The 20,749-nt window shown below is 42.1% G+C and overlaps 1 protein-coding gene across 1 annotated transcript in view; it reads left to right on the top strand.

Annotated features, from left to right (window-relative positions):
• LOC106607058 (sodium/potassium/calcium exchanger 3) overlaps window positions 1-20,749 on the top strand; it is a 167,485-nt gene that overhangs the window by 51,688 nt on the left and 95,048 nt on the right. Inside the window, exon 2 of the mRNA XM_014203625.3 lies at window positions 14,998-15,126. Coding sequence (XP_014059100.2) covers window positions 14,998-15,126 — 129 coding nt within the window. The remainder of the gene's footprint in view (window positions 1-14,997; window positions 15,127-20,749) is intronic.

Below are 20,749 nucleotides of genomic sequence, written 5' to 3'. Positions count from 1 at the left end.
CAGGCAGGAGAGGAGGGTTGTCACTAATTACCACAGCCACAAAGCTTTTAAAAAAGTTCTCTGTAGCAGGCTGTAGCTAGGAAACTACTGTGACTGACAGGTGAATCCACCTGTCGCAGAGAGTGTGTGGGTTCCCGAGAGAAATCACAGGGACAGGGTTGTTTTCACTAGACAAAACAAAGGCAAACGGGCTGAAATTGGTGGAGGTATGTCAACTTGTCCAATAACCTGCTTTGAAAGTGGTGTGGCGACGCAACACCAGATTGAAAAGTACTGGGTCAAATGCTGCATCGTCACACGTCTTTGTTATGTCAGTTGAGTTGAATCAATGAATCACAGCCCATGTTGATGGGTAGACTTCCAGCTTTTACTTCCTGCCGTGCTTGTATAGTCCCAGTCGGTATTCACATAATAATAAGGAATTCCCCTCGACCACGCCCACAAATTGGGCAAAACCAACATTCTTTCCTATTGACCTCCATTGTAAAAGAGGCAATATCGTCGTCGATTTTTTTGTTATACAGAAATAACTAAACGTGATGAAAAGCTGCTGTGTTGTTCAATATACACTACCATTCAAAAGTTTGGAGTCACTTGGAAATGTCCGTGTTTTTGAAAGAAAGCAAATGTTTTGTCCATTAAAATAACATAAAATTGATCAGAAATACAGTGTAGACATTGTTAATATTGTAAATGACTATTGTAGCTGGAAACGGCAGATTTTTTATAAAATCTCTACTTAGGAGTACAGAGGCCCATTATCAGCAGCCATCACTCCTGTGTTCCAAAGGCACGTTGTGTTAGCTAATCCAAGTTTATCATTTTAAAAGGATAATTGATCATTAGAAAACCCTTTTGCAATTATGTTAGCACAGCAGAAAACTGTTGTTCTGATTAAAGAAGCAATACAATTGGCCTTCTTTAGACTATTTGAGTATCTGGGGCATCAGCATTTGTGGGTTTGATTACGGGCTCAAAATGGCAAGAAACAAAGACCTTTCTTCAAAAACTTGTCAGTCTATTCTTGTTCTGAGACATTAATGCTATTCCATGTGAGAAATTGCCAAGAAACTGAAGATCTCGTACAACGCTGTGTACTTCTCCCTTCACAAAACAGAGCAAACTGTCTCTAACCAGAATAGAAAAAGGAGTGGGAGGCCCCGGTGCACAACTGAGCAAGAGGACAAGAACATTAGATTGTCAAGTTTGAGAAACAGACGCCTCACAAGTCCTCAACTGGCAGATTCATTAAATAGTACACACAAAACAGTATTTCTGATCATTTGGATGTTATTTTAATGGACACATTTTTTTAGCTTTTCTTTCAAAAACAAGGACCCCAAACTTTTTGAATGGTAGTGTACATGTAGCCAGGTAAACAATCCCAACCTATGTTTCGCAATACTCCCACATAGGGAAATAGAGCCTGCAAGAAGAGCCCTGTGGGGTCAGGTTATTCGTTGTGGGAAATGTGGGGACACAGTGTCCAGGTCGACAAAATGTAGTCGCTATGTGTGGAAAATATTTAATCACAGGTAAGGCATTTAACTTGTTTAGTATAGTCTGTTTGTAACTCCACTTACTCCACACAACGTTCTTTCTTTTACTAGGGCTGTTGTGGTGACCATATTACCACCACACCGGCATTCCTGAGTCATGACCGCAGTAAAATTCCACATGACCGTTGAGTCACGGTAATCTCCTTTTATGTACTCTGGATATGCTTTGGTAGTATCCAATTTACTAACTACCATCAGGGCCTATTCGCCTGGGCTCTATTGTCTATTCAGGGCTCTATTGTCCCTCTAACCACTCTGACATCAATGCAAATGCAATCGAAAATCACATCAAACTCTTATCATGAAAACAATCGGCATATCATACTTTTAAAACTCACCTCACTGTGATGACCAATTTGAAGAAAGTTCAACAGCAGGTTGAAACAGTGTAAAACATAGTTGTTGTGGATGTTGTTTCAATGCCTAACACACTGAAATGGACAGCGCTTTCTAAGGTGATAATTTATTCAAAACACCCATAAGCATATTAGAGCTTATGCATATGCATAAGTATGAGGACACCTGCTCATCGAATATCTCATTCCTAAAACATGGGCATTAATATGGAGTTGGTCCCCCCTTTGCTGATTTAACAGCCTCCACTCTTCTGGGAAGGCTTTCCACTAGATGTTGGAACATTGCTAAGGGGACTTGCTTCCATTCAGCCACAAGAGCATTAGTGAGGTTGGCACTGATGTTGGGCGATTAGGCCTGGCTTACAGTCGACGTTCCAATTCATCCCAAAGGTGTTTGATGGGGTTGAGGTCAGGGCTCTGTGCAGACCCTTTCCAGTTCATTCACATCAATCTCGACAAACCACTTCTGTATGGTCCTCGCGTTGTGCATGGGGGCATTGTCTTGCTGAAACAGGAAAGTGCCTTCCCCAAACTGTTGCAACAAAGTTGGAAGCACAGAATCATCTAGAACGTCCTTGTATGCTGTAGCGTTAAGGTTTCCCTTCACTGGAGCGAAGGGGCCTAGCACCTAATCATGAAAAAGAACCCCAAACCCAGATTTGTCCCTCGGACTGCTAGATGGTGAAGCGTGATTCATCACTCCTGAGAACACGTTTCCACTGCTCCAGAGTCCAATGGCGGCGAACTTTACACCACTCCAGCCGACGCCTGACATTGCTCATGGTGACCTTAGGCTTGTGTGCGGCTGCTATGCGCTTCAGCACTCGGCAATCCCTTTCTGTTAACCTGTTGTGGCCTACCACTTTGTGGCTGATCCGTTGTTGCTGCTAGATGTTTCCACTTCACAATAACATCACTTACAGTTGACCAGGGCAGCTCTAGCTGGGCAGAACTGACTTGATGAACTGACTTGTAGGAGAGGTGGCATCCCCTGACGGTGCCACATTGAAAGTCACTGAGCTCTTCAGTAAGGCTGTTCTACTGCCAATGTTTGTCTATGGCGATTGCATGGCTTTGTGCTCGATTTTATACACCTGACAGCAACAGGTCTGGCTGAAATAGCCAAATACACAAATTTGAAGGGGTGTCCACATATATTTGTATATATAGTGTATCCCCTGACGATGGCATTTTTTCAATACAGACTCCTTTTGTCATACAGTATTCCATATAAGCCACCCAGACCTTATGAAAGTTGCACAGTATAACCTTAATATTGTAATAAAACAAATCTAGTGATACAGTGCATTCTTGACTTTTTCCACATTTTCTTACTTTACAGCCTTATTCTAAAATGGATTAAATATTTTTAAAAATTGTCATCAATCTACACACAATATCCCATAATGACAAAGCAGGTTTTTTTAGACGTTTTTGCACATTTATGAAAAAAATGTAACGAAAATATTAGTATTCAGTACTTTGTTGAATCACCTTTGGCAGCAATTACAGCCTCAAGACTTCTTGCGTATGATGCTTTAAGCTTGGCACATCTGTATTTGGGGAGTTTCTCCCATTCTTCTCTGCAGATCCTCTCATGCTCTGTCAGGTTGGACAGAGAGCGTCGGTACACACCTATTTCCAGGTCTCTCCAGAGATGTTTGATCCGGTTCATGTCCGGGTTCTGGCTGGGCCACTCAAGAACATTCAGAGACTTGTCCCCAAGCCACTCCTGCATTGTATTGGCTGTGTGCTTAGGGTCGTTGTCCTGTTGGAAGGTGAACCTTCGCCCCAGTCTGAGGTCCTGAGTACTCTGGAGCAGGTTTAGATCAAGGTTCTCTCTGTACTTGGCACCGTTCATCTTTCCCTCGATCCTGACTAGTCTCCCAGTCCCTGCCACTGAAAAACATCCACACAGCATGATGTTGCTACCACCATGCTTCACCTTAGGGATGGTGCCAGGTTTCCTCCAGATGTGTCGCTTGGAATTCAGGCCAAAGAGTTCAATCTTGGTTTCATCAGACCAGAGAATCTTGTTTCTCATGGTCTAAGAGTGGGCTTTCATGTGCCTTTTACTGAGGAGTGCCTTATGTCTGGCCACTCTACCATAAAGGCCTGATTGGTGGAGTGCTGCAGAGATGGTTGTCCTTCTGGAAGGTTCTCCCATCTCAACAAAGGAACTCTGGAGGAACTCACCTCCCTGACCAAGGTCCTTCTCCCCTGATTGCTCAGTTTGGCCGGGCGGCCAGCTCTAGGAAGAGTCTTGTTGTTTCAAACTTTTTCCAGTAAAGAATGATGGAGGCCACTGTATTCTTGGGGACCTTCAATGCTGCAGAAATGTTTTGGTACCCTTCCCCAGATCTCTACCTCCGCACAGCCCTGTCTCGGCACTCTACGGACAATTCCTTCGACCTCATGGCTTGGTTTTTGCTCTGACATGCACTGTCAACTGTGGGACCTTAAATAGACAGGTGTGTGCCTTTCCAAATCATGTACAATCGATTGAATTTACTACAGGTGGACTCCAATGAAGATGTAGAAACATCTTAAGGATGATCAATGGAAACAGGATGCACCTGAGCTCAATTTCGAGTCTCATAACAAAGGGTATCAATACTTTGGTAAATAAGGTATTTCAGTTTTTTTATACATTTGCTAAAATGTCTAAAAACCTGTTTTCGATTTGTCACTATGAGGTATTGTGTGCAGATTGACGAGGGAAAAAAAATAACCTGACAAAATGGGAAAAAAGTCAAGGGGTCTGAATACTCTCCGAATGCACTGTACATAACTTGACATTTCTTCCATCCATTGTTTTAAGATGACCAACCTTCCAATTAATGGCATAGATTTCTTAGCTGCTATAACTGCTAGGTTACACAGTTTCTTCTGTTAACAGTCTCCAGTATCAACATTTCCAAGCAAACAAAAATAGGAGAATCTGTAGACATGCTGACATAAAATAACATACTCTTTGCCAGAATTCTGCCAGCCTTCACAAGACCATGACTTATGCAGCAGAAGAATACAATTTCTGAGTGCATGATATTGCATGATATTCAGTGTCATTGGCATATAGTACGTTCTATGGATGGTCTTAAACTGCAGTACTTTATGTCTGAGATGATATGAACATGACTGGGCATTCTAAAATATCTGTATCCATTTATCATCATCAATAGCGTCTCCCAGGTCTTCCTCACAGTTTTGTATGACGTGTTTTGTGTCATCAGGAAAAGCATATCAGTTTGGATATCAACTTTAGAGGTTTGTCAGACTGCCTTAAAATAGTTTCAATCTTTGAAGCTTCTTGCTTTTCCAGTGTTTGCTGCACAGAGAAAATGAAGTGTTATGTTGGCAAAAACCCCACTCTGCGCTGTCACAGACTGGTCTTCCCTGGCTGCCAGACCCTGATGAGACCCCTGTCACTATCTGATCCTGCTCAGATGAGGCATGACAAAGAATTACCTTGGTGTACATTTATACATTATATTATCCATGAATAGAATCAATGGTTCAATATTCCCAGATCCCTGACTGTAGCCTAGCCATGAGCTCAAGATGGAACTTTATATCCATTCACTGATTGTTACAATATACTACAGAATTCACTTGAGCTCCGTAGACTGGTTTTCTCTGGCTATCTGACCCTACAGGGACACCTGTCACTATCTGATCCTGCTAAGACATGATGAGAATAGTGGTGTGTACTGACTGTGCACCATGACAGTGACGCCTGTAACCTGTTTATACCATGTCAGTGTGAAAAGTAAGTAATTAGCTAGGGAAACTGACAAATCAATAACTGAACAATAAAAACTCATATTGTGCTGAAAAAACGTCAAAATATCTGTCTTTTGGCTAGCTCTAGCTAATGGTACATCATCAAATTTACTTCTGTTGAAACGGGATGAAACAAAGGCTACAAAACATTTACATATACAGTACAGCTGTTAGATACTGCTACCTGACAGATAGCTAGAGGCTAGGTAGAGCTAAAGTGGCTGTGGTAGCTACTAGCTAGCTAACTAGCTGCTGGGAGTTCATTCACTTCAGTCAAAAGGGGATGAAACATTAGCTAACATAACATGTCAGTTACACTACTAGCTCAGCACTTGGAATACATACTTTTTTTCTGTCAAACAGCAGTTACCTTGTCCTCTATATCAGTCAACTAAAGAGTAGCCAGTTTATGCTCTGCTTGCTTTTACAATTTGGAGAAAAAGCAGCACGCTCTGTGGTGTTCATGCTGTCCTAAATCCAGCTTTTGTAATTGGACAGTGAGCATTGTAGGCTATTTTGGCACCGTGTTTCCGGGGCTAGACCCTAAAAGTCCGGAGCAGGGCCAGCTAGCCCACTTTAGAATGTGCAGGTGTGAACACTCACTTAGCACGGGGCTAAAATCTCCCATAGCCCTGGGCTAAAGTGTGAATGTGCCTTATGTAAACTCCTATGTATGCTGTGTAGGTGGATGTTGTCCATAGACACTAAAAGGTTACTATCAAGCACATGTCTAATGATAGCAAATATCTCTGTCTAGTTTAAAAGAGAATCTTCCATGTAACTGATACGATGGGTGAGGCTTTATTGTTCTCTCGCTCTGTGTGTGTGTGTGTGTGTGTGTGTGTGTGTGTGTGTGTGTGTGTGTGTGTGTGTGTGTGTGTGTGTGTGTGTGTGTGTGTGTGTGTGTGTGATGTCATCACTACTCTCCCTGGTCCCAGGATTGGCAATTACATCACATCTAGGCCTGTGAGATGTCAGCCGGTTATTGTCATGCAAAAGATTGCCGGTGTCACGGTAATTGACAGTTGGTTCATAAACATGAACCAACAACATCGCCTAGGGCTATACCTTCTCTCCCAGACTCATGGATAGACATTTTGGAGAGTAGCATAAGGTAACCAGTCCATCCAGTATGCATAATAATACAGTCCACACTAATTTTGGAGCATAGGCTAGACCAATTATCTTAAATCAGTTGTGTTTTATGTGTTCCTGCCATGCGTAATATGCTGTTATGCTATGTATTGTATAACGGCACAATTAGGGTTGCAAAGGGTCGGAAACTTTCCAGTAAATTTTTCTGGAAATTTTCCGGAAATCTTTCATGGTAAGTTAAGCCCGGAAATCTTGGGAATTTTGCTTAAATTCATCGAAAAAGTTAGCTTATAACAGTGAACCTTTTTTGTGGGATACACATAAGGAAATTCTAGGTCTTGTGGCATATTTTGATTAAACTATCCCCAATTCAATGGAATTGCAACCCTCTGCATGCACAGTGCATTCTTCCATCACATGTACAGCATGTACTAATGAGATGCTATTGAGCCCACACTACTACACTGTCTGAGCCAAGGACTACATGCTTTCTGGTTGTGATTACAATACTGGATGGGGTGAATATATTTTATATGACATACATGATTTTTTGCTAATTAGTAAATAGTAGCCTACAGCAAAATCTGTTTAAATCATTTCTAACTTGTTAACAATTTCTGCTAGTTAGTTTTTGCTACCATGTGGATTTTAGCTTGCTTGAGCCTGCTAACTGAGGAGTGTTAATTCACCTGTTTCCATACATGTTTCATTTTAAAACATTTATCTTACAAAGGAGTTGTTCATTTTGACTGCTTAACTATTTATCTGTACATCGAATTGTATTTGGGTTTTTTTACAATTTTTTTTATAATCTTTACCGGAAAATGACACAGGCACTATCTGATGTGTGGAGACATTTCACTGCAGCTAATGTAGAAGGAAAAGCTGTGTACATTTGCAAATACTGTGCCAAATCATATGGGAAGAATGCAACAAAGATGCAGAATCATTTGGCCAAGTGCATAAAGTTCCCTCAGCAGTCACAACAAGCAACCTCTGAAAGTCCCTCTACTTCTATTCGAGGTGAAAATAATGAATCAGACACCTTATCGATAGCAACAGCTCATGGTCCTCCTGGAATCAGAAGTTTTCCCTGTAGCTCAGTTGGTAGAGCATGGTGTTTGCAACACCAGGGTTGTGGGTTCGATTCCCACGGGGGGCCAGCACAGAAAAAAAAAATAATAATAATAATGTATGAAATTGTATGAAATGTATGCATTCACTACTGTAAGTCGCTCTGGATAAGAGCGTCTGCTAAATGATGTAAATGTAAATGTTTTTTGGACTCAATGGAGGAACGTAGTCAGAGAAATGCTGATAAATGTTCTTCGCCCAGCATACACCCCACCAACCAGACATGCTTTATCTACTCATTTGCTAGATACAGAGTTCAACAGAGTTAAAGTGAAGGTCAAACATATCATAGAGAAAGCAGACTGTATTGCAATCATCTCTGATGGGTGTTCGAATGTTCGTGGGCAAGGAATAATTAACTACATAATATCCACCCCTCATCCAGTATTCTACAAAAGCACAGACAAGAGGGGCAACAGACACACCGGTCTCTACATTGCAGATGAGCTGAAGGCAGTCATCAATGACCTTGGACCACAGAAGGTATTTGCACTGGTGACAGACAATGCTGTGAACATGAAGGCTGCTTGGTCTAAAGTGGCGTCCTACCCTCACATCACACCCATTGGCTGTGCTGCCCTTGCATTTATTTCTGCTCCTCAAGGACATCATGCCACTGAAAACAAAGGATCAACTCTACAAGAGAGCCAAGGAAATGGTTAGGTATGTGAAGGGTCATCAAGTTACAACAGCAAATCTACCTCACCAAGCAAAGTGAGAAGAATAAGAGCACCACATTGAAGATGCCCAGGAACACCCATTGGGGTGATGTTGTCATCATGTTTGACAGTCTCCTGGATGGGAAGGAGTCTCTCCAAGAATGGCCATATCTCAGTCTGCCAATATGGACAGCCCCATCAAGAGGATCATCCTGGATGATGTATTTTGGGAGAGAGTGGTAAGCAGCCTGAAACTCCTGAAACCTATAGCAGTGGCCATTGCACGGACTGAGGGAGACAATGCCATCCAGTCTGATGTTCAGACTCTGCTTGCAGATGTAAGAGAAGATATCCGTACAGTCCTGCCCACTTCACTGTTGCTCCAAGCAGAGGAAACTGCAGTTCTGAAATACATCAAAAAGTGTGAAGACTTCTGCCTGAAGCCCATACATGCCGCAGCGTACATGTTGGACCCCAAGTATGCTGGCAAGGGCATCCTGTCTGGTGCGGAGATCAACAAGACCTATGGTTTCATCACTACCGTGTCTCGCCACCTTGGCCTGGATGAGGGCAATGTTATTGGCAGTCTGGCGAAGTACACATCCGAACAAGGGGTTTGGAATGGAGATGCAATATGGCCATCGTGCTAACATATCTCATCAGCCACCTGGTGGAAGGGACTTTGTGGATTAGAGGCTCTTTCCCCTGTTGCCTCCATCATCCTCCAAATCCCACCAACATCAGCCACCTCAGAGCGCAACTGGGTTTTTTTGGGGTACACACACACCAAAGCATGCAACTGACTGACCAATACAAGGGTTTATAAATTGGTGGCCATCCGGGAAAATGTGAGTCTTTTTGAGCCTAACAACGAGCCATCCTCAACAAGGTTGGAAAGTGACAGTAAAGATGAGGCCTCAGAGTCTGATGTTCAAAAGGTAAACATTGAGGAGTTCCAGGGAGAAGACATGGAAGCCTGAGAGGAAGACAACCAAAGCTTTAGTTTCTAGGCTATCATTTTACAGATGTATGTTGAAAACTTTTTGGGGAGATGCGATGGATCATTGGGGATCATTCAATATTCACTTACTTTTGTTGTTCAGTGAAATCATCCCATGTGAAGAGTCAACTCATTTAATTGAAATGCAATTCGTAACTAAATATTTTTTTTTAATTCTATTGGAAGGATATAATCATTTGCAATTATGTCTACTTTTGATAAGGTAAAAGGTTTATGTTTCTGTCACCATATGATATGGTAAATATATCCAACGCAAAAAAACATCTACATTTAAATGGTATTAATATTAATTTGCATATATTTCCGTTAATTCCCATATATTCCCATATATTCCCTTTAATACGCACGGAAAGTTTCCATCTCTGAATATTCCCCAAAATGTGCAACCCAAGACACAATCATAATTTTTATTCCATTTTTTTTTTTTTTGTGTTCTGGCTTGTGCTCATAAGCCTATACATATGCATAAGATTTAAAATGCGTATGGGGTTTTGAATTAATCATCACCTTGGAATGCGCTGTCCATTTCGTTGTCAGGCTTTGAAACAACATCCACAACAACCATGTTTTACACTCAGTTTCAACCTGCTGTTGAACTTCTTTATTCAAATTATCATCATAGTGAGGTGTTTTAAACGTACGATAGGCCTACTGTTTTGCTGGTAAGTGTTTGATGTGATTTTCGATTGCATTTGCCTTGATGTCAGAGTGGTTAGAGGGACAATAGAGTCCTGAGTACCAGGCCATTAGGACCTGATGATCGTTAGCAAGTTGGGTACTACTAACACGTGTCCAGAGTGCATAAAAGGAGATTACTTAAATGGTCACGTGGAATTTTACTGCAGTCATGACTCATGATTGCTGGTGTGGCTGTAATATGGTATGGTCACAGCTACAGCCCTATACATATCTCCATAGTAACTCCAGCTCCTGAGTGCATTCTGGCTCATTGAACAGGCCTCTACTGCCTCTACTCCACAACAGAAAATAATTTTGCGTGAATATGTGTATGTACGTGTAAGGTGCAGTCAGAAAGTATTCAGAGCCCTTGACTTGTTCCAACGTTACAGCCTTATTCTAAAATGGATTAAATAAAACATTTTCCTCACCAATCTACAGACAATGTCAAAGTGAAGACAGGTTTTTATACATTTTTGCACATTATAAAAATAAAAAGCAGAAATACCTTATTTACTTAAGTTTTCAGACCCTTTGCTATTAGACTCCATTTATCATACTTGAGATGTTTCTACAACTTGTTTGGAGTCCACCTGTGGTAATTTCAATTGATTGTACATGATTTGGAAAGGCACACACCTGTCTATTTAAGGTCCCACAGTTGGCAGTGCATGTCAGAGCAAAACCAAGCCCTGAGGTTGAAGGAATTGTCCGTAGAGTGCTGAGACAGGATTGTGTAGAGGCACAGATCTGGGGAAGGGTACCAAAACATTTCTGCAGCATTGCAGCCAGGTCCCCAAGATCACAGTGGCCTCCGTCATTCTTAAATGGAAGAAGTTTGGAACCACCAAGACTCTTCCTAGAGCTGGGCACCCGGCCAAACTGAGCAATTGGGGGAGAAGGGCCTTGGTCAGGGAGGTGACCAAGAACCCGATGGTCACTCTGACAGAGTTCCAGAGTTCCTCTGTGTAGATGGGAAAACCTTCCAGAAGGACAACCATCTCTGCAGCACTCCACCAATCAAGCCTTTATGGTAGTGCCCAGATGGAAGCCACTCCTCAGTAAAAGGCACATGAAAGCCCACTTGGAGATTGCTAAAAGGCACCTAAAGGACTCTCAGACCATGAGAAACAAGATTCTCTGGTCTGATGAAACAAGATTGAACTCTTTGGCCTAAATGTCAAGTGTCACGTCTGGAGGAAACCTGGCACCATCCCTACATGGTGGTAGCAGCATCATGCTGTGGGGATGTTTTTCAGCGGCAGGGATTAGAAGACTAGTCAGGATCGAGGGAAAGATGAACAGAGTAAAATAAAAGTGCAGAAAATTCTTGATGTAAACCTGCTCCAGAGTGCTCAGGATCTCAGATTGGGGTGAAGGTTCACCTTCCAACAGGACAACGACCCTAAACACACAGCCAAAACAACGCAGGAGTGGCTTCGGGACAAGTCTCTGAATGTCCTTGAGTGCCCCAGCCAGAGTCCGGACTTGAAACCAATCAAACATCTCTGGAGAGACCTGAATATACCTGTGCAACGACGCTCCCCAACCAACCTGACAGAGCTTGAGAGGATCTGCAGAGAAGAATGGGAGAAACTCCCCAAATACAGGTTTGCCAAGCTTGTAGCGTCATACCCAAGAAGACTCGAGGCTGTAATCGTTGGCAAATGTGCTTCAACAAAGTGCTGTGTGAAGGGTCTGAATACTTTTGTAAATGTGATATTTCAGTTATTTTGTTTTAATACATTTGCAAAAATGTCTAAAAAACAGTTTTTGCTTCGTCATTATGGGGTATTGTGTGTAGATTGATGAGGAAAAAAAACGTTTAATCAATTTTAGAATAAGGCTGTAACGTAACAAAATGTGGAAAAAGTCAAGTGGTCTGAATACTTTCCGAATGCACTGTATGTGTGTGTGCGTGCATGCTTGCATGTGTTTGTGTGTGTGATCGGCGTGCGCCCATCCAAAAAGCAGCAGGAACCTATCTGAAGTCTATGATGTCAGCTGTGTTTGACTTGTTGTGTTCCTGTTACCCATGGCTGTGTCCTGTCATGGAGAACACCTCTCAGTCCCGTCATGGAGAACACCTCTCAGTCCCATAACATGTACAGTGGGGGAAAAAAGTATTTGATCCCCTGCTGATTTTGTACGTTTGCCCACTTACAAAGAAATGATCAGTCTATAATTTTCATGGTAGGTTTATATGAACAGTGAGAGACAGAATAACAAAACAAAAAAATCCAGAAAAACACATGTCAAAAATGTTATAAAATGATTTGCATTTTAATGAGGGAAATAAGTATTTGACCCCTCTGCAAAACATGACTTAGTACTTGGTGGCAAATCCCTTGATGGCAATCACAGAGGTCAGACGTTTCTTGTAGTTGGCCACCAGGTTTGCACACATCTCAGGAGGGATTTTGTCCCACTCCTCTTTGCAGATCTTCTCCAAGTCATTAAGGTTTCGAGGCTGACGTTTGGCAATTCGAACCTTCAGCTCCCTCCACAGATTTTCTATGGGATTAAGGTCTGGAGACTGGCTAGGCCACTCCAGGACCTTAATGTGCTTCTTCTTGAGCCACTCCTTTGTTGCCTTGGCCGTGTGTTTTGGGTCATTGTCATGCTGGAATACCCATCCACGACCCATTTTCACTGCCCTTGCTGAGGGAAGGAGGTTCTCACCCAAGATTTGACAGTACATGGCCCCGTCAAATGATGTGGTGAAGTTGTCCTGTCCCCTTAGCAGAAAAACACCCCCAAAGCATAATGTTTCCACCTCCATGTTTGACGGTGGAGATGGTGTTCTTGAGTTCATAGGCAGCATTCCTCCTCCTCCAAACACGGCGAGTTGAGTTGATGCCAAAGAGCTCCATTTTGGTCTCATCTGACCACAACACTTTCACCAGTTGTCCTCTGAATCATTCAGATGTTCATTGGCAAACTTCAGACGGGCATGTATATGTATTCTTGAGCAGGGGGACCTTGCGGGTGCTGCAGGATTTCAGTCCTTCACGGCGAAGTGTGTTACCAATTTTTTTCTTGGTGACTATGGTCCCAGCTGCCTTGAGATCATTGACAAGATCCTCCCATGTAGTTCTGGGCTGATTCCTCACCGTTCTCATGATCATTGCAACTCCACGAGCTGAGATCTTGCATGGAGCCCCAGGCCGAGGGAGATTGACAGTTCTTTTGTGTTTCTTCCATTTGAGAATAATCGCACCAAATGTTGTCACCTTCTCACCAAGCTTCTTGGCGATGGTCTTGTAGCCCATTCCAGCCTTGTGAAGGTCTACAATCTTGTCCCTGACACCCTTGGAGAGCTCTTTGGTCTTGGCCATGGTGGAGAGTTTGGAATCTGATTGATTCATTGCTTCTGTGGACAGGTGTCTTTTATACAGGTATCAAGCTGCACTTAGGAGCACTCCCTTTAAGAGTGTGCTCCTAATCTCAGCTCGTTACCTGTATAAAAGACACCTGGGAGCCAGAAATCTTTCTGATTGAGAGGGGGTCAAATACTTACTTCCCTCATTAAAATGCTAATCAATTTATAACATTTTTGACATGCGTTTTTCTCGATATTTTTGTTGTTATTCTGTCTCTCACTGTTCAAATGAACCTAACATTAAAATGATAGACTGATAATTTCTTTGTCAGTGGGCAAACACACAAAATCAGCAGGGGATCAAATACTTTTCCCCCCACTGTAAAGTCAGCTCTGACTGTTCAGTGCTCAGTCGTCCAGCCTAATGGGACATGTGTCTTCAAACAGAGAGAGCCTCTACAGTGTTTTGGTATGGGAAGTAAAGGAGAGGAGAGAGAGAGAGAGAGAGAGAGAGAGAGAGAGAGAGAGAGAGAGAGAGAGAGAGAGAGAGAGAGAGAGAGAGAGAGAGAGAGAGAGAGAGAGAGAGAGACTTTCTGATGTAGCCAAGGTTGAAATAAACACTTCAGATCATAAAATAGAATATTGTCCTACAAAGAGGAAATTCTCTGCAGTCTTACAAACACACAAGGACAGACATATTCCATTATATTTATTTATAGGATCTGTATTCATAATCTATGATTACAGTCACACAACATGGACCCTTCCTAGGTTCCCTGCTCAGTGTCGATGTGTCTTCATCCTATCCGCATGCTCCTCAACATTTACAGTAGACAGGCGAGCAAAGCTGTGATTTTACCGGTTTTGATCAATATAGTAAGGGCTATTATTAGCAGGCATCGCCAAATCGTAATGTCGTGCCCTGTTGCATCTTGGGAGCTGCGTTGAATTGGAGGCGGTGGCTTGAGGACATGGTGACCCAGATGAATGAGCCGCCGGAATGATCACCCCAGGGCCTCTGGAGCATTCCACTGCTGACTGTGTTGTCGTAGGAACGCTCCTAATGATTTCATAACTACAGTGTCTCATCTTATTCTGACATACCAAGCTAGGATTGGTTGGAATTTGAGTTTCTGAGTTCTGGTATCTGATAATTCGAATTGGGCTGAGCTCTGTGTGAGCTCTGAGCTATGTGTCCTATGTGACACATTCCATGAACTGTGTGCCTTGCAGCTCCAATCTAGCCTCACACAACAGATATATCCAGTTGTTTATCATGGAAAGCATTAGCTCCATTGTTAACATTTTTGTTGGTGGCCCACTCTTTTATGGTATGCAAAACTTACAGTGTAATTTTAACTCTTAACAATGCTCTATCTTTCCATCCCAGGTTATGACATCTCCAGCCTTACTACTGAGGAGGGTGCCAGATGGGAGAGTCGGAGGCTACTACAGGAGACCTGGGACAACGAGACAGACCTTCTGTTGGACCCCCCGTCCAAAAACTGCACTGAGCCAGGTAGGGCAGGCCCCGCTTTTGAAGTTGTGATTCAACTTTTGGTTGCCAGGTTGGTGAAACTATTGGCCAAGCGAGAAATTCTGTAGTGGAGTCAAATTGAAGCTTTGGAATTAGTATACATGGGAGTCCCATGTGGGATTCCTGCAGGATATAGGGAAGACTGGAGTAGAGATGAAATAAAATAAATTAAGGGGGATTGTAAATTCAGACAGGTAGGGATAGACTTACAGATAGGGCTGTGACGATTATGGAATTTTTGGTAATGATTCATTGTCATGCAAATTACCATGGTTATTGTCATCACTGTCATTTTTTTGAAAAATGTTTGGAGCTTGTAATACATCATAATGCATCTTTAAAAATGTGCCTCAACATACCTAATGAATACAACACACCCCTATCTCAACCGCTCAGAACATTTGGTAATTAAGCTTCTCCTCCTGGCTGTGCCTTTCTGCTCATGAAATGATAATCAACATTTCCCACTTTATTTAAAAAAGAAAAAATACTATTAGGTAAAATATATCTATTTGAATCCCCCCCTTATCCTAAAATGAATTTATTAAGATTATTATGACAATTATTTGTTTAAGTTCACGGTTATTGTCCATAATTGACGGTTTCACAATTATACAATACTTATATACAATACAGTGGGTATTATAACTATTCACCCCCCTTGGATTTTTTTTACATTTTGTTGCTTTACAAAGTCGGAATGAAATAGATTCAATTGTATTTTTTTTCATTGAGCTACACAAAGTACTGCATAAGAATTACAAATTAATACAAATTAAATAACTAAAATATGGTAATTACATAAGTATTCACCCCTTTGTTTAGGCAAGCCTAATTAGTTCAGGAGTAAAATTTGGATTAACAAATCACATAATATGTTGGACTCACTCTGTGAAATAAGAGGGGTTGACATGATTTATTAATGACTACGCCTTCCTCTGTCCCCATTCATACAACATCTGTAAGATCCCTCATCTAAGTATTGAATTTCAAGCACAGATTCAACAATAAAGACGAGGGAACTATTCGAAAGCCTCATAAAGAAGGGCAGTGATTGTTAGATGGATAACAATAACAAATCAGACATTGAATATCTCTTTAAGCATCATCAAGTTAATAACTATGCTGTGGATGATGTATTAAACCACCCTGACACTTCAAAGATGTATTTAGACATCCTTCTGAACTGAGCTGCAGGACAAGAAGGAAACTGCTCTGGGATGTCAGTTGTGTGTGTATAATTGTGCAACCGTCAAGCTGTAATGTGAATTGAAAAGAAGAACACTTTCTCCATCCTGCTCCTCAGACTCTTCTTCATAGGGCCATAGTACCTTCCCAAGAAGTAGAGCTTTACAGCTGATAGCCTCCTGTCCATCTGTTGTTTTTTATTACCTTTATTTAACTAGGCAAGTCAGTTAAGAACAAATTCTTATTTACAATGATGGCCTACACCAGCCAAACCCTAACCCAGACGACACTGGGCCAATTGTGCACTGCCCTATGGGACTCCCAATCACAGCCGGTTGTGATACAGCCTGGAATCAAACCAGGGTCTGTAGTGATGCCTCTAGCTCTGAGATGCAGTGCCTTATACCGCTGCGCCACTCGGGAGCCCTGCAATCAGATGAGTCTCTATGGAATTCATTTATTGCTGATGCTTACAAGTCAACAGGAATGCGTTTGACACTTAGAATTTTTTTCAACAGTTTTTTCGTTGAGTGACAGTTTCATGTAGCAAATATAGAAAAAAATATAGACAAAAACCTTGACTATAACACTGAAAATAAACCCAAATTCTGAATCAGGTCCAGAGTAACACAAATCTCCCTTTAATGCTCCATGTCCACACGGGTCAATGGAAACAAGACCTGAACAATTAGCACTTTCAATTCCCACGGTCAGCATGGCTACAGCTGACACACAGGAAAACTCTCGCACACTGGCAGTCAAGCAGTCAGGCGGAGTATGTGTGTGTGCATGTGTGCGTGAATATGTCTGTTACTGTACAGTCGTGGCCAAAAGTTTTGAGAATGACACAAATATTACTTTTCACAAAGTCCGCTGCCTCAGTTTGTATGATGGCAATTTGCATATACTCCAGAATGTTATGAAGAGTGATCAGATGAATTGCAATTAATTGCAAAGTCCCTCTTTGCCATGCAAATGAACTGAATCCCCCAAAAACATTTCCACTGCATTTCAGCCCTGCCACAAAAGGACCAGCTGACATCATGTCAGTGATTCTCTCGTTAACACAGGTGTGAGTGTTGACGAGGACAAGGCTGGAGATCACTCTGTCATGCTGATTGAGTTCGAATAACAAACTGGAAGCTTCAAAAGGAGGGTGGTGCTTGGAATCATTGTTCTTCCTCTGTCAACAATGGTTCCCTGCAAGGAAACACATGCCGTAATCATTGCTTTATACAAAAAGGGCTTCACAGGCAAGGATATTGCTGCCAGTAAGATTGCACCTAAATCAACCATTTATCGGATCATCAAGAACTTCAAGGAGAGCGGTTCAATTGTTGTGAAGAAGGCTTCAGGGCGCCCAAGAAAGTCCAGCAAGCGCCAGGGCCGTCTCCTAAAGTTGATTCAGCTGCGGGATCGGGGCACCACCAGTACAGAGCTTGCTCAGGAATGGCAGCAGGCAGATGTGAGTGCATCTGCACGCACAGTGAGGCGAAGACTTTTGGAGGATGGCCTGGTGTCAAGAAGGGCAGCAAAGAAGCCACTTCTCTCCAGGAAAAACATCAGGGACAGACTGATATTCTGCAAAAGGTACAGGGATTGGACTGCTGAGGACTGGGGTAAAGTCATTTTCTCTGATGAATCCCCTTTCCGATTGTTTGGGGCATCCGGAAAAAAGCTTGTTCGGAGAAGACAAGGTGAGTGCTACCATCAGTGCTGTGTCATGCCAACAGTAAAGCATCCTGAGACCATTCATGTGTGGGGTTGCTTCTCAGCCAAGAGAGTGGGCTCACTCACAATTTTGCCTAAGAACACAGCCATGAATAAAGAATGGTACCATCACATCCTCCGAGAGGAACTTCTCCCAACCATCCACGAACAGTTTGGTGACGAACAATGCCTTTTCCAGCATGATGGAGCACCTTGCCATAAGGCAAAAGTGATAACTAAGTGGCTCGGGGAACAAAACATCGATATTTTGGGTCCATGGCCAGGAAACGCCCCAGACCTTAATCCCATTGAGACCTTGTGGTCAAACCTCAAGAGGCGGGTGGACAAACAAAAACCCACAAATTCTGACAAACTCCAAGCATTGATTATGCAAGAATGGGCTGCCATCAGTCAGGATGTGGCCCAGAAGTTAATTGACAGCATGCCAGGGTGGATTGCAGAGGTCTTGAAAAAGTTCTGGAAGGAATAAGGCCACAAGCTATAAAAGACTCAATGAGAATTGACATTTGACTGGATCCAGTGAGTAGAATGAGATCTGATATGTTGTGAGATCATCGTCAATGTGTAATCATTACTAATGAAGCGAATGGACGTCCACATTAATCTGTGATGATGAATCTCTGATCTCTCGCTTTCTATACATACATAGCCTGGTCTAATGGCCCAAGTTGAGAGATGTTTAAGGATGTTGGATTGGAGGAGTAGTGGAAAGGAGAGCGAGAGCTAGAGAGATAAGGGGGGAGAATGATCAAGAGGGAGTGAGAGAATGAGAGAGGAAGAGAGACAGAGACAATGATCAAGAGGGGGTGAGAGATAGATGAGACGGGCTCTTTTGTGCAGAAAGCAGGAAGAATCCCTATTAAAATAATTCCAGCGTTTCAGGATGCAAAGCGTGATTAAGCGGAAAACAGGCTATTAAGTATTTCTGTCTAAATATAACTCCCATATAACTTACTCAGATAGAGCAGGGGTTGGAAGCAGGCAATAGGATAAAGAGCTGTCTAGAGCATATGAGAATGTGTGTGTGCGTGTGTGTGTGTGTGTGTGTGTGTGTGTGTGTGTGTGTGTGTGTGTGTGTGTGTGTGTGTGTGTGTGTGTGTGTGTGTGTGTGTGTGCGCGCATTCGGCTTAGGTGTGGGTTTGGTTTGTGTGTGTGCGCGTTGTATCTAGGACAAGGGCGAGTTTTGGGAGGCGGTGTGTTAACAGTGAGATCAAGAGATTGCTTGGCAGAATGCAGTCTCATAAAGCCCCAGGATTCCACATGGAAAACCCTCACACATACAAGGGCCCAGAAAAACACACACGCCCACGGAAAAACACACACACGCCCACGGGCAATGCAAACACACGCCCACGGGCAATGCAATGCAAACACACAGAGTGCCGTTGTCAGAGTTAGAATACTGCTTACATATCTGCATATCCTCACAACACCCACCAATTGAAGGCAGTCAATTCAGGAAGTAAAATAATTAAATTACAATTCAAACATCGAAAAAAGGGCATTTATTTTCATTGACGTCTCCATAAACTGAAAAGTAGAAGCTATTTACAAAAATTCTAAAAAATGTATTTATAAAATTACAAATAAAAAATCATATCACCTGAATTAACTGCATTCAATTCGAATTGAGCCCAACTCTGATGTAACGCATGCGTAGCACATAATGCTAACACACACACACACACACACACACACAACTGACATCCCTGAGCAGTTTCCTTCTTGTCCTGCAGCTCAGTTCAGAAAAACGACTAAATAAATCTGATGTGTCTGGGTGGTTTAATACATCATCCACAGAATAATGATTTACTTGATGATGCTTAGCGAGATATTCAATGTCTGATTTGTTATTGTTATCCATCTAACAATCACTGCCCTTCTTTATGAGGCTTCGAATAGTTCCCTCGTCTTTATTGTTGAATCTGTGCTTGAAATTCAATACTTAGATGAGGGATCTTACAGATGTTGTATGAATGGGGACAGAGGAAGGCGTAGTCATTAATAAATCATGTCAACCCCTCTTATTTGACAGAGTGAGTCCAACATATTATGTGATTTGTTAAACAAAATTTGACTCCTGAACTAATTAGGCTTGCCTAAACAAAGGGGGTGAATACTTATGTAATTACCATATTTTAGTTATTTAATTTGTATTCATTTGTAATTGTTATGCAGTATTTTGTGGAGATCAATGATTTTTTTGAAATTGAATCTATTTCATTCCGACTTTTTAAAGCAACAAAATGTTTTTTTTTTTAAATCCAATACTTATGATACCCATTGTATTGTATGTAAGTATTTTTAAAAAATTGACTTTATTTACCTAGGGCTGGCACAATTATTATGTAATTGTGTAAAGGTCAGGTGGTAATGTGAATTGAAAAGAAAAATACTATTTGCCATCATGCTACTCAGACTCTTCTTCAGAGGGCCATAGTACTTTCCCTTACAGCTGATTGCCTCCTGCTTCAAGGTGGGCAACTGTCGGGTGAATGTCGCACTCTAGGTAGTGGTCGAGACGTAGCAAGTACCCAAGTATACATTTGAGTATTATGTGTAGCCGACTGTATTTTTACAAAACGTGTAGTAAGTGTGAAGTGGCTCTATGTTAGATTCTCAGAGAGTTGTGCAGTGACTCTGCTCTGTGCTGTGTATCCCTGTAATTGGCCTCACAGTGGCTTGA

The sequence above is a fragment of the Salmo salar genome, chromosome 01, assembly GCF_965601325.2.
Source record: "Salmo salar chromosome 01, fSalSal1, whole genome shotgun sequence".
In the NCBI taxonomy this organism is placed as follows: Eukaryota; Metazoa; Chordata; class Actinopteri; order Salmoniformes; family Salmonidae; genus Salmo; species Salmo salar.
This window is presented reverse-complemented; position numbering and strand designations above follow the sequence as displayed.